Raw genomic sequence first — 14,598 nt, 5'->3', positions numbered from 1 at the left:
TTTTGATTTGAAGTATTTTATTTTTGGCATTGGCAACGAAACTTTGTTTTTCTTTCAGTGTACGATTTTACATTGGGTTGGCCAGCTTGTATTTCTTTTTTTTTTCTCTTATTTTACTTATCACCTGCACACACTCACATCACTATCAAATGCTTTTGTTTTATGTAATATGTACTATGTAATATGTTTAACTTCAATTAATTTTTGGGTTTTTTGGCACTGAAGGTATTTTAATCTGTTTTTGTTTTACTCTAGTTTTGTAAGGGTTTTTATTTCTATGTAGGTTTTCTGTAGAATTTTTCCTGCGACCTCCGAACAAATTGTCTCCCAGCAGAGGTAGCTGACTGCAGCCGAACTTTTGGGTCGGCGTGGAAGAGTTTAAAATTCAGCTTCGTTTCCTCGGGTAACTGCGGGAATATAACTCATTCATTTCGGGCAATTTTTTCCCAGAATTACTTGGATATTTACCCAGTGATTTTCTTCTTTAGTAGAATCAATCGACCTGGCGATTTCTCGCTGTGTAGTCGACGATAAAAATAACACGCGTGACCTAAACGTGCACAACTGTTATTATAATTTGGTAATTTTTTTTTGAAATTTTCATTGAAATATTTACCTTGCCGACACGGCAATCCACGGGCATTTATTAATTGCCTTTTCTTTGTGGTTTTTTAATCTTGATGCCGAAATAAACGCTGGATTAAAGTTGGGAGCACATGTGATTGTACTCTCCAGTTCTTTTTTCTTGATTTGCCTTTTTGCTAGGTCTTATCTCTGCTGGGACTGAACTTATCAGCTTGACGATCGTCGTAAGAAAAGATCGAAGCTAGATGCTGGGGATCCGAAGAACCCTTATCCGAATCAATATTCACCAGCTGGTCAATTGCCATTTAGATGACGTTGCCAGATAAGGTTCCGATAATTATTATCGCTTCTAACTAAGGCGCGAATTTCGGTGATTTAAAAAAAATCTTGATATATGGGGACATTACACATGCCAGCGTCTGGTATGCGCTTCCTGCGCCGATTTCTATGTAGAAATATGCTGGGAAATCTAACGCCAAGTGGAGAAAATATCCAACCCGACCCGCAGAAGCCATTGGCCGAAAGGAATTTCGAAGAAAAAAATGTATAACAAATCTTCGGCAAATGAGCTGTCGTAGGTAAATAAGGAAGACGAGAAACCGGAGCCATAATTTCCAAGTTATATTTGCTTAGTGCATAGCCATAATTTATTTGCCGATTGTTGTGTTTGGCTTTAGTCATCTTCAATTCTAGCATTTGGACTTCCGTTTGTCAGTATTCTTGACGAATGCCGCTTAAGACCAACAGTGATTGGTGGGTTTTATTTTTGTTTTGGCACCACGCTTTTTATGAGTGATTCATACTTTGCGTATTATCTGTGCGATTTATGTTCCTTGTTTAATATTTTGGAATTTTTAAATTTTAACAATACTAATGATCCAAATATGTTGCTTGTATTGCGTTTATTTTGAGCCATATAATTGATAGGCCTCTTTCTTGTGCATGTGAACATAAATAAATATCAATTTATCGCCAAATAGAATGGAATATTATACTTTTCTTGGCCTAATACACAGCGATTCGTTACAGTTGACAAGAAACTATGCCGTTTGTGGTGTTTCCGCCATTAAATGTCCGATTCACAATACAAAGTCTGCCGCAAGGGCATGTAAAGTGGCAAAAAAAAGTAAAATAAAAGAGAGAAATCAAATTCCACTCCTTGTTCCGCGCAACTATACAAATTTCCTTCTGTATATTATATGATTGATTGCCCAGTTGACCTGGAAACGTAGCAAACTAATAGTTACACTTAACAATGGGATCAGGAGACAGTGGAGCCGCGAACAGATTTATGTACCTACATATATACGTATGATCCATAATATTCATAAAGAATATGGGTCAAGCGGGGCGGTGAGCAGGCTCTGAGAAGATGAAAAAATAAAAGCTGGCCGAGTGGGCGCTGCATTCCGGAGCTTTAGGTGGCGGGGAAGGGGGGTAGCTCTGCAGGTAGCTCTGGTAGCTGCAACACCTTGAGATGGACTTCAAAAAAAAAAAAAATGTATAAAAAATAAAACCCAGACTGCCTCATGACGTGGCGCTATTTTTAGGCATCTGCGGCTGGTTGACGAAAGCGGCAAGTTAATGAGCTGCCCCGATCTTTGTGGCTCCCCTGATTACTAGGTTTTTTACATTATTATACGTATGTAGTGCCCGCCTCCCGTTTTTCTCCCAAAACAACCACGAATATGACCGAGACTTCAATTTCACTTTTCCGACCTGGATGCGGAGCCTGGTGTTGTCAGGCCGTCATGCTGGCCGAGCGAAGAACAAAAGACTTGGGCAGCGAACTTGTTTTTTTTTTTTTAGCTACCGACAGTGGGTAATTAAAAAACCGTTAATATTGGAACCGCTCTCATCGGAACCAGGTGTCAAATCAAACAAAAAAAAAGGAAATTATCAAAAATTCATAAAAGCCATAGTATTCGAAAATATATTAACCTGAAAATAGATGGAACAAAATTGAAATTCGGGCGTAAAAATGTGAGAAAAGTCAGCAGGAACACCATAAAATGCAAATCAGATGAAGATACAAGAAAGCCAATAAGCCCGGGTAATATGCCCCTCCAGCCCCCCCACCACCATCCACCGTTTACGTTGCTAACCGTCCTGCCCGAAAATGTAGCGTTAAGTGCTCAATGGCCAGAAAACGGCATTAAGCCATAAAATCGTATCGAAAGAGAAAGAGCCAAAAGAAATGCTCAAAGCCAGTCGAAATCCCACAGCTGAAGAAACGATTGATGGAGTTCAAATGCATATTGATTGACGTTGAAATGCCCCAAATGGAGCACGGTTCCGAGTTCGAGTCCAAGAGGCAGGTGCAAGTCGGCCGTGGCTGTTATGTGTTTTTTTTTATTTTGTATTTTGTGTTTTGTGGCTAATAAGTGGCATGAATTAGTGAAACGCTTATGGGGGTCAGGTCGTTGTGGCACTCCACTGAATCGACTGTTTACTGCGAGACAGTGGAAAGGCTTTTAAAAGAAACAGTCGCAGTTTGGGGCCATTGAGGCGAATCGAAATCGTAAATTCAAAATCATTGACTAAAAGCTTTTTGATAAATTATTAAACTGGGGCCAGGGATGTGAATGAGAGCGTTTCTATCAATGGTTAGAAAAAGCATCGGCAGCAACATAATTGTTGTGAGAAAACATCTTGCTTATTTATGGGAAAAGTTCAATAGACTGGGCGTGTCCGTCACAGCCTTTCGCCGAAACAAACTAGATTCCACCAGACAGGGGTCAAAAGGCTTCTTTTTTTTTGCACTATTCTCCATTGAGAAAAATACGGTCATAAAGCTGCGAATTTATGGGGCGAAACGATATCAAAATGCTGACAGTTTAATGCTCAATGCCATGGCAGTCTTTGCAAATTCTAAAAATAATCCCAACCACCCATAGAAAAGCCCAATCGAACAAAAGAGCTAAGCGTCAGGCGATCTTAAAAATAATTGACAAATATATTAATAGCATAAATCAGCATCTGAATCGCGCATAGAGCGCGAAGAGAGCAGAGCGTCTTCATTGATTCGATTTTGGCCTGGCCAAAAAGCTAGCTAGGCTGCTAACTTTTATTATCATTTACCGCTTTGGCTCCGGCCACAACAAACAAATCTTATAATAGCAGAAACAAAAATCGAAAACCCCCCAAAAAAAAAAATCAAAAAAACACACAATAAAGATCAGCTCTGCCGGCGTTGTCGTCACGCTCTCAGCAGATCGGCTGAAGTCGACGCCGACGTCGCTGCCGCTGCTGCTTTTGGCCAGCAACTTCTTGGACATGCTGGCCAAGAGCCAGATTTAGTTCAGTTCAGTTTCAAGTGTTTGAGCGTTGCGTGCGTTTCAAAGCTTCGAGCGGAGACTTCGACTTTTGAGCCGTTTGGTTGCGTCTTTCGTCTTTCGACTGTTTCTGTTTCTGTTTCGGTTTTCTCACCTCTCGTCTGTGTGACTTCCGTATAAGTTCATTTGCCGTCGGGCCAAACGTTAAAAATTTCCATTTAACCTGTTGTCGTTGTCGTTGTCATTGTCGTCGTCGCGATTCCTGTCGCCCACCCAACACAAGAACACAGCGCAACGGAAACCACCGCCAACGGAAACTGCGATACGGACCTCAGTTTTTAATTAACCCGGCCAAATTAGTTTTGCTCAAGAATATTTCCCGCACCTCCTCCGACAAATGCAAATGAAAATGTGTCTGGCAAATTTATGAATGCAGGCCAAGAATTATGTTTCGTCTGATAAGACGATCCGATGATATATGTGTGTGAGAGTGTCTTCAACAATCGGTTGCCATAAATAATGCTCATAATGGGCTGAGGCATGGGAAAAACTAATAATCATTGTGTAGCCCAACCAATTTAATACGAATACAAAAGTATCATATACTATAAACGTACATATTTATGTGGATTTATTAAGCTATTAAAATTGGATAAACTTTCCGACCACGTTGACCAATTTGAAACCGGTAAGTGCAAGTTTGGTTGTCAACTTCGTTGTCCAAGTCTTTAGTTTATTTTGTAGGTATTTCTATATTTCTTGCCTGTCGCACATCTATGCAAAGCAGAACCATATTAAAATCAAATGTCGGTAGTTTTTTATATATATATATATATAGATTCAAATTAGTGTATATTTTTTTAATAGTTTTATGATAGTCTTTGTGGCGGGATACAGAAATTCAAGTTTTATCGCTGGTGTTTTGTATTTGGAAAGTCATGACGCACAGACCATAGAAATTCCCAGCCAGTTATCATAAGCAGAAAAGCGCGAAACAAAGCAGAATTAAAATAAAATAAAAAAGGATTTCGGCCAGACTAGTAACCATTAATGAGGAGTTCATTGTCTTTTTTGATCTGGGTTCTTTTGTGCCAAAAGCTGGCAAATTGATTACAAATTTCACAAAATTTACAAAACGCTGATAGCGCATCTCAACGGCATTTTAGTCTTATCTACCATTTGTGTGTATTTATTTTTTGCACACATTTGAATAGTGCCAATCATCTACCTTTTGGCCTGCTTAGATTAGTAAATTCCGTGAGCAGGCCAAACGCTTGGGTAGCAATAATTATATACTAATTTAGCGTATAATTAGCTAATTAGAACTGCGCAGCGACTGCCTCGAAACCAAAAAAAAAAACGCAAAAGTAGAAAAAATGTTCCGGCAACACCTTCAGTGCAAAAAAGAAAAATTCGCCAAAAATCTAAGCTTGCGAAAATAGAAAACGGCAAACCCTTGACAAGCTTGAAAAGCAATTAATCAAGCGCGGCTGGCCGCATGTGTGGCTTGCTGTAAATAATAATGACTTCATAATTGATAATTTTGCGAGTTGCTGGAAGAAAGTTAGCCAAACTTGACCGTAGCAGTAGCTGGTTTAGCACACAGTTTCCCCGGCACATTCAAGCCTCGTATATTAGCCATCAATGAATATTAATCAGTTTTATTTATTTAAATTGTTTAAAAATTTAATCAATAACAAGCGAGCGCTGATGATAGACGTTAGAAAAAACCCATAAAACGAAACTTAAGTGTGTGCAGGTAGTAAATTAATACGAAATCAATTTTAGATAAGATCCAAAAGGGGAGCAGCAAAATTTTTCACTGAACTGCCTAAAAACTATCTGATGATACGAAAATACAATTGGCTTTAAGCTCAGGGAAAGAGAAACACCTTAATGGCATTTAATTAAAACGAAGGTAATAAACTGCACAAGGTATTAAAATTATTAAAGTGAAACGTCGCCAGTTTAAATTAAAAACGACAAAAACGGAAAATAAAACTAATAAAAAGCAATTCCAAATCAACGCCGCATTCAGCCAAGCAAACAAAAGACTGAAGCAACGAACTCATGGCGAAGATAAGCTTTACTTAACTACACTCGTGAATAACTTGGTATTAACTCTTGATCACTGCTTTTGGTGAGCAGGAACAAAAGACTTAGGCAACGAACTTGTTAACGCATTGGGGAAAAAATTATGAATGAAACGCTAATCTGATTACGGAGTTCATTATTGTGTGCTAGTTCTGAATACAAGTAGAAGCGTCATAAACGTTTCGCAAATATAGAATTAAAAACTATAAATATATTAAAAAAACGAGTTTCGTAGTTTTCATGTATAACCAGTAAATAGTCGGCTTTAGATTTTAAAACTCAGAGTGTGGAACATATGAAAATATATGATATTTCAAGTAATTTTCTCTTTTTATAACTGTTAATGAACTTATATCAATTTTTAACGCTTTTTGTTTACTTATTGGACGTTAAATTAGTCACTCATTTGTCCATTTAACACGACTACAATCACAGTCAACGATTTTCTGCAATTAACGGCAAATCTAGTATGTTTGCCCAGAAACATGGTGACAAGTGAATGAAATAAAAGCTGTTAATTTGTATGTGAAGACCCCGTGGGTTGTGAAACCACTGACTGATTGATTTTGTTTATCTTATTCGTTGGTATTCATTTTCTAATGTCTAATATTAATAATTAAAAGTCTGTTGCCCGTGCCGTGCAGCCAACAACACCATCGCATGTGTTAAAGCGCCAAAAGGGAGGTATATGCAAATTCCAAAGTTCGCTATCGGTGTTTATAATTTTTGATGAAAAATGTTGTGCCGCTGTTGTTATGTTTTCTCACATAAATCTGCCACAGGCGCATAGAAAATTTCACCCAAAAAAGAAACCGGAAGCTTGGCCGTCAAGTGGAATGGACTCTGGGTCGCTTGTCCGCTTAACTTTAGCGGGTGTTTATCAGTGCCAAAAAAAAAAATAAAAAAAATTTAATAAATTTCTTCTGCTCTTGGGTATACTTATATCTATGTAGTATGTGTGTGTGTGTGTACCAGACACGCAGCAACCGTTTCGCACTGGATTTTTATACATTTTTTGTTCACTTTCGCATAATTGTGGAACCTCGGTGTTTCGCTTGTCTCTTTCTGGGTCTGCGCTTCCACGCTCCTCATGTCAGACACTTTGTCAAAATAGCATTTGTTACGCTGTCAGTGCCAGCCACCAACGCACTGGACAGCCACAAAGGCAGCAACACTGGCAACAAAAACAACAACAGCAACATCAAGAAAAACAACAACCATAGTAATAACGAGCGTTATCCAAGCATCATCATTATCAACTTTTAACCATCGGTTTAGTTGTTTGCCACCGAAATGATTTAATTTTGACAGACCTTTTTTTTTTCTCTCCTCTACTCGGGAGTATGTGTGTACATTATTTTCATTTGGCGTTTCTTTCTTGACTTTTTATGTGTGGGAGTTTTTTTGGATTTTAATTTAAATTTCTTTGTTGTTATTCCTTGTTGTTGTTGGCTGGCAGTGCTGTCTATTTTGGTCATAATTTTTGTCGTCTTGTTGGTGTTGCTGCTGTCGCTTGAACTTTATTTGATATGCATTACCCCGGCCTGGCTTTCGTCTTTGTTTATTTCTTCTACGACTTCTCCTTTTTGGCATTAAGTGCTTGTAAATTGGGTCAGTGGGAAGTTACACTTCAGTCGACTTCAGTTCAGTTCAGTTCACCTCGTTCGATGTCGATGTCGATGTTGTGGTCCGTACTTGTACTCCACAACGTCATGTGTCATAAATTTATTTGTCTACGGCCAGCGCTGAGAACTTTTGCCTCTGACATTTTCCCGTTTGATTTTCATTTGCTTTATTTATTTATTTACTACTAGCTATAAATGCCAGGGAATTTTTCATTACTGAAAAAAATTGATTGCCGAAAGGGAATTTTCTCATTAAAATGTGTTTATAATTTACTGCCAATTCCCAAGTAATAATCTAGTAATAATCGTGTAATAATCTTGTATTTCAAAATACCACAATTTCTGTAAAATAAAGCCAAAAACTTAGCACTAAAGCTTACGGGACTACTTTTGCTAGAGTGTACTAGATATTTTAAGTGCCTCTGCCCGATCTTTGGTTTAATTCAAGCAATGTTGCCTGCAACACTTCTCCTTGTTTACGATCACCATAAAACTGGCCAGAATTTTGCGCATCCTGCTTCTGCCAATTTGCAAGTCCACTATATAAACCGATTTGCCCATTGATCCCGACCGATGATGCCATGTGATCATACATACCGATCGCCGCGGGAGTATGCTAATTCCCCGAGGACTTACAATAAATTGAGCCCCTGATTAGCTCTCGACTCTACCGTTTTCATGGCAGAGATGCATTTTTTATTGTTACCCCCGAATAGTGGATTAGTGTAGCTGGCAACATATACATACATATATATGTACATATATATATATCGGTGGGTCGTAAAAACTCAGTGCACCATCCTTCGCGGCCATGGCTCATTGAATCTGGAGGCAGCCGGCCGAGTCAGGAAGCGCAATGTGCAATGTGAAGTGACTTTGGCTGTCTGCTGTCTAGACTTGAGACACACTCACAGCTTTCCAGCTGCAATGCAGGAACAAGTGCAGAGGATTGCATTTGGACTTGGACTCGGATTTGGATTCGGATTCGGAGTTAGAGGATGCACTTGCTTGCAGTGCTTGGCTTGATTTTTATTGACACAAGTTGCTGGCTGTCGGACGAGTGCAGAGTGCCGACTTCTGCTGGCTGACTGGCTTACTGGCTGGCACACATTTTGCATACTTTATGAGTTCGTGTCGATGTCGTTTGTGCAACGAGCTTTTTGTTCTCCACTGCTGCTCTTTGCATAATTATTGTGGAATGTATTTTGTGTTTTTCGGTTGTGATTCAGGGGGATTCTATGTAATGTCAGCGCTACCGGGGAGGTTGTCTTTTTTATGGCCGCATTTAGTGCCCCTTGTGTTCTGCGCATCTGTAAGTACAAATACCCCCACGGGACATGTGACCCACTTGCCGAGGAAGGTGCCTCCTGCTTCGCACTGATCGCCGCACATAAATCAAGAACAGTCATTAATGTACAACACACAAATACATAAAGTGGAGGTTTTCGAAACAAATCAAGAGGGGGAGAAGGCCCACTGCTAAATTAGTTTTCACTATATGTATATATGCATACATATATATATAAACACATAAGTACGCGGAGATTTCGCTTGTTAACATTAATAATAACTTGTAATTTGCAGTCGTTGTTGAAAATCACTCACTGAGCGAAGAAGGGAAAAAAAAAGCTGGTAAAAAACTAATTACAACATTTTTCACATGTGTGTAGGTAAACATTCATTCATAATATGTAGCCAGAGCCAGCATAATGTAATGTAAATGAGAAAATCCCGACGAGACGAGAAGAAACTTAACCAAAAAAAGCGCAGACTTTGAAGATCTTCCGCATGGTTGGCTTCTGTCTCCCCTTGGGTCGAACATCACTACCATACAGCTCTACCCCACGGAGAGTGATCTCAGTGTGTTGTTAATTTCTGTTCATTAAGTCAGAAAATAGCCAGGTTTAATGTTCGAGCGAGGCACAAAATTAATTAAACATTTATCAAAATCAACGCCGCCTCTCAGGGCCTTGCGATAACAGCGAAGATCTGAATATATTCGAATATATAGGTATGGGTATATGGGTATGGGTATGGGTATGGGTATACCCCCCAAAAAGCCCGATGACATTTGGGCATTTTATGAGCATGACCGCCATTGTTTCTGGCTTTCGGGAATCGCTTAACTCTTCGTCATTGTACTAGTCAAAGTACCAATGCCGCCGCACTGAGAGTCTCTTGGCCGAAATCGTAAACGAAACCGAAAACGATGCCACAAATTCCAATTTCAATTCCAAGCCTGCGACTTGGATACAGACGTGGACGTCAACATCAGTTCGCCTGTCGTTCCAAAATGAAAAATGCTCAAAATCCGACACAAAAAACGAAGAAACACTTTGGCTCGTTATTCTTGGCCTGAGTTTTACTTTTTTTCGGGGCTCTCGTTTTTGCCTGATACGAATTCGGACTTGGACGTGGATGTGGATGTGGATCGCTTGAATGTGGTTGGGCATATCGCTCGACTTGGCCCAGCACTTGAATTGCACTTGAGTGCTGTAAATATTGTTTAAGGCTGCCAGCCAGGAGACTTGAAGCCGAAACGAATCTCGAATGCCCTCCCTGAAGGCAGATGAGCTCCGAAAACTGAGTGGAGATGAGCCAGGCTTATTATGAGGTCAGCGGCGGTCTTTTTGAAGTTCTCATTGCCGCCTGTCAGCAGGTCACTTCACATCGATGCCTATTGACAATGTTGCCTAGGCGAAAGCCACAATAAATCTGGGTTGGCTTGAGATTCTACGAAAAAACAGCAGATATCTAAAGCTCATTTAATAGAAACGTCTATGGTGATCGTTTCATACCAAAATTGCATTAGTTAAAAACATAGTATGCGTTTCCAGGAATATTGCCCAACGACTCCACTTGGTTAGTGAATCGTACCCCTGAAAAATGAGTTTTACTTTTTGGTTTTACTTTGTACCTTTCTGCTGCTCCTGTTGCTTGTTTCGGCTTTGTTGTAACTCTTTCGCGTTTTTTGGCAATTTGGGTTACATTGGCTGCTGTCTGAAAAATTATCTGGCACTTATATTCACGCTTAATTGGCATTTTTTATGAAACTCGAGCGTGCTGAAAAGTGCAACTGCGGCGGTCGCCGCACAAATAAACAAACAAACAAACAAACATTCGTGCTCTTCTCAACTCCTTGGCTGCCCAGTTTCCAAGTTTTCAAGTTTGCAAGTTTCCCCGGTAAAACGGCATCATCGGTTGCACTTCGGTGTCCCCTGTTTTCTGACAATGACACTGGCACTCAAAATCAAAGGAGAAAAATCAATTTAATGAGCAAAACATGCAATAAATTACACCACTGCGGACAAATGATTTTTATTTATTTCATTTTCCTTCTTTTCAACTAATTGGGTCACATATTTTTCAGGAATTTGCTTCATTTTTCCTTTATACCATATGCGTGCGTATGTGTTTTTGTTTTAGTTTCGTTTAAAGTTCGAACAGGAAATGGTCAGTTTTAATAATTTGAATTTTATTAATTCGATATTAAAACAATTTATTTTATCTCTGCCCGATGGTGATGTTTCTGTATTTTTTTGGCAAATGACAAAACAAGTTCTCTGTCCTGACCTTTGGCTGTTTATACTCGTCGTTTGTCTTAATGCTATGCATGATTCTAGAGCTGTGCTGTGTGTTTATTGCTTCACCGAGATTGTCAGGCAATATGTCAGAGTCAGTGCCCCAAAGTGGACCAACATGCAAAGGCACAGCTAAAAGCCACAGTAGCAGCCACAAAAAACTGTAAGTTGAGGAATTTTGAAAAAAAAAGGCATTCGGTGGCGATCAATTTATTTGACATCAATGGCAGGGGCAAATAAAAGGCTGCCTAGCTCCGGTTATTTGTGGTAATCAAAATGACTGATGAGCCAGCTCTATAAACTGGTTCGCATCTATTGCCCAAGCGTGGGCGTTTTATTATCTTAGCCAGTGGTGGTAGCACGAAATTAGAAATCTTTGATTCGATTTTAAATGCAAATCGATTTCGATCGGTGTATTTAAATGCGTCTAATTCGATTTGTTTTTTGTCTTAAGCGCGATATTCGAAATATTTATATTGATTTCTATATGGTAGCCGTCCCGCTGCGAGAGACGAACACCATTTAATGAATGGGTTCGCTTTGGGAAATTCTATCGACTGTAGTCGAAGTCGATGCCAAATCCATAAGCTTGCATCATTGACAAATCGCCGGACAAAGAGGCTTCGAACACTTTACCAGCTTAAATACTCATAGACTTGGCTTAAGTCGCTGCCGCTTCTCAAGTGATAAATGATAGTCGAATGTGACTTGGCTTATGGCCTGCGTACACCTGCTTGTAGTCAACACGTTGTGAATGAATCGCTTCCGGCATGAATGGAATGGAATCTTGGCCTGCCGCTTGCCGATCATGGCAGCCTCGAGTGCTGGTCGTTCTTTTTTGTTTTAGTTCTCAAGTGCAATTGACGGTGTTTGTTTCCAGGAAGATTTGTATCAGCAAGGAACAACAGGGAAACAACTAGCGGACATTATAGGTTACCTAGAATTTTACTGAGGTCTTAAATGTTTAGTTTGGCAAGAGAAAAAAGATGATTAAAAGTAATGTGAATAGTAAAATTAAAAAAAATGTATATTTTACCTGCTATAAGCAAATACTTTCTATTATCCTAGAAAAACAGCTCGAGATTAGAAAAGAAGCCATAAAAGTTCAGCATCAATAAAGCGCCGTTCACAATGGATTGGCTTTACTTCCGAAACAATTTCATCGTTTAACGACCGACACGAGGAGTCTTTACTGGCTCATCATAAACTGAAGATCTCCTCTCGATCTCGACCCAACCGAGAATCTCAACAAGCGTGGCCAATAAATTTTCGCTAGTGGTGCATAAAAATTTGTCACATAAATTACAATTTGCGTGCCCCTGTCGAGTGGCCAAACAACAAGGCGCACACTTGTCACACACAGATACGCTGGCCAACAAACACACTGACAGCTGTTGGCATTTTGCAATGGATTTGTACGCCAGCCGACCCTAATTGCCATTGAGTGTTGTCCCGGGCAAACGACTAACACTAATTGTGCGTACAACTGCAACTACAAACTACAAGTCTCCCGAACAGCTCAATTTGCATCTGATCGTCTGCATTTGATCGTCTGAGGTGCACTCCCGTTAGAGGATATACACACTCAAGAGGTGGATTGGAGGATTTCAGTATTTCAGTATTTCAGCATTTCAGCATCTTGCGAATCTCGGCATTCTGGCCAATTAGTCTGGCCAAAAGGGGGATTGGGAGGGGTTGTTCGCAAATGGAAATGGAGTGCAGGCATAAATGTCAGCTTCAATTTGGACTGCAATTAAAAGCGGATGGGGTAGCACGACTGACAGATCACCGGGGCAACAGCTTTATTTGCAGATTCATTTGCTGGCCGGCCACAAGATGAATGACTATGCAGCTGCTGGCGATAAGCGAACACGAATGAATGCCGAGCGGCCTGATAAACGTCGAGAAAGTATCGCTGGCGACTTTCTTTTCTCTTTCAGCCAGCTCGTAAGCTTCTTGGACTATCCAAAAACGGCAAGAAACACATCTCAATTGTAATAATTGTATTGATTGTGCAAAATTTCGGGCATTTGGGCGTTGCTCATGCAAATTATCGTTTCGATTCCATTCGATTCGATTCGATTCGATTTGGCGTCTGGCACGAGTTGCTTTCATAATTAAAATGCAGGCAAAACGGGAAAGAGTTGCGGTCAGTCTGCGCTACCGCAAAATGTATAAATTATGCAAAAAAGGTATTCGAACGAGAGAAACAAAAAAACAGTGAGACCTTAAAATTCATATTGTTAGCAAACGTGGGCATTGTTAGACGCCTAGCCGAACGGCGATTGGTCCACTGAAAGTTGGCTCATTAGCATGTTAGGCACACGCCCCACACCGCAACACACGCCCCAAAAAAAAGGCAGAAAAAATCAAACAGCAGGTTGAGCCTCCCCCTGATAATGCCCAAAATGACCGGCCGGAGGTATATAGAGTTATCTAGCCCAGATTGCCGATTGCGGTGGCTTGTTGGCCGCGATGCTGTGGCAATAAATCAAAATTATTATCCACACATTTGACTGTTTAAGGCAGCGCATGCATTTTGGCCATTTATGGCCTGGCTTGGTTCCTGCTTGCCCGATCCGTTAGCGTTCGCTGGTCTCTGGCCAACGGCCTTTGAAAGAATGCCATATGCGATAGATACACGGTGGTGGTAGTTTGCAAGTAGTCGAAGTTAGTACTCCCGTAGTCATCGAAACAGTGGCGCTGGCATTGGCTTATCTGGCGGACGCAATCTGCGACCTGGAGCCGGAGCTGAAAGCCTGGATCTGGCCGCATTTGAATATGACGCACGAGTGAGCCAACTAGGGTGTGTGCCTCAGTTACACAGCCAACTATTCGCAGCAGCCAAAGACCCAGTGCCAGTGGCCAAAAGCCAAAAAAAAAAAAAAAAAACCTTGCTTTGCTTTTTGACTGTGACTTGCGGTGAGCACGCTTGATTTTCGATCGGCGATAAGAAATTTATAGTTTCGGCTTAAAAGGCATTAGAGTGTAATATATTTAAAGTTTGGCATCGTATCTATATAGCTACATATATTAAACAAGTAAAGGAGGCTCCGTCAGCCCATTGTTGCCAAGGCATTCGGCGACTCCGGCCCGTGGGTGTGTAAATCTATATGCAAATATTTGCATGCCCAGTCGCAATACAAAAGACTTAGGCAACGAACTTGGCTACCTAGACCGCTTGTCATAAAGTCATGCGGCCCAAGAAGTGCAAGCAGCACAGGCGCACTAAGCCGATATTCTTTATAGATCAAGTACATGCAATCAATAAGTTGGGGACCGCAGAGTTATGGCCGATTTGCACGATGTCTGGCAAATCTAATAAAATAAATTGGTAAATCTATAACATTAACGATATGTTTAACTTGATGAATGGAATTATAAGGTGTTTGGTATTGCCTTGTTCAAATTATTTAATTGACTTTCAATTGACTTTGC

The 14,598-nt window shown here is 40.3% G+C and overlaps 2 protein-coding genes across 3 annotated transcripts in view; both read left to right on the top strand.

Moving 5' to 3' along the window:
- LOC120453222 (probable serine/threonine-protein kinase yakA) overlaps positions 1-14,598 on the top strand; it is a 75,356-nt gene that overhangs the window by 48,100 nt on the left and 12,658 nt on the right. The gene's annotated exons all lie outside the window — the stretch shown is intronic.
- On the top strand, positions 9,644-9,773 carry LOC120453223. Its single transcript, XM_039637816.1, is given in 2 exon segments — positions 9,644-9,712; positions 9,714-9,773. Coding segments are annotated over 2 exon segments (129 nt in total).

Source organism: Drosophila santomea, chromosome 3R (assembly GCF_016746245.2).
Source record: "Drosophila santomea strain STO CAGO 1482 chromosome 3R, Prin_Dsan_1.1, whole genome shotgun sequence".
NCBI lineage: Eukaryota > Metazoa > Arthropoda > Insecta > Diptera > Drosophilidae > Drosophila > Drosophila santomea.
This window is presented reverse-complemented; position numbering and strand designations above follow the sequence as displayed.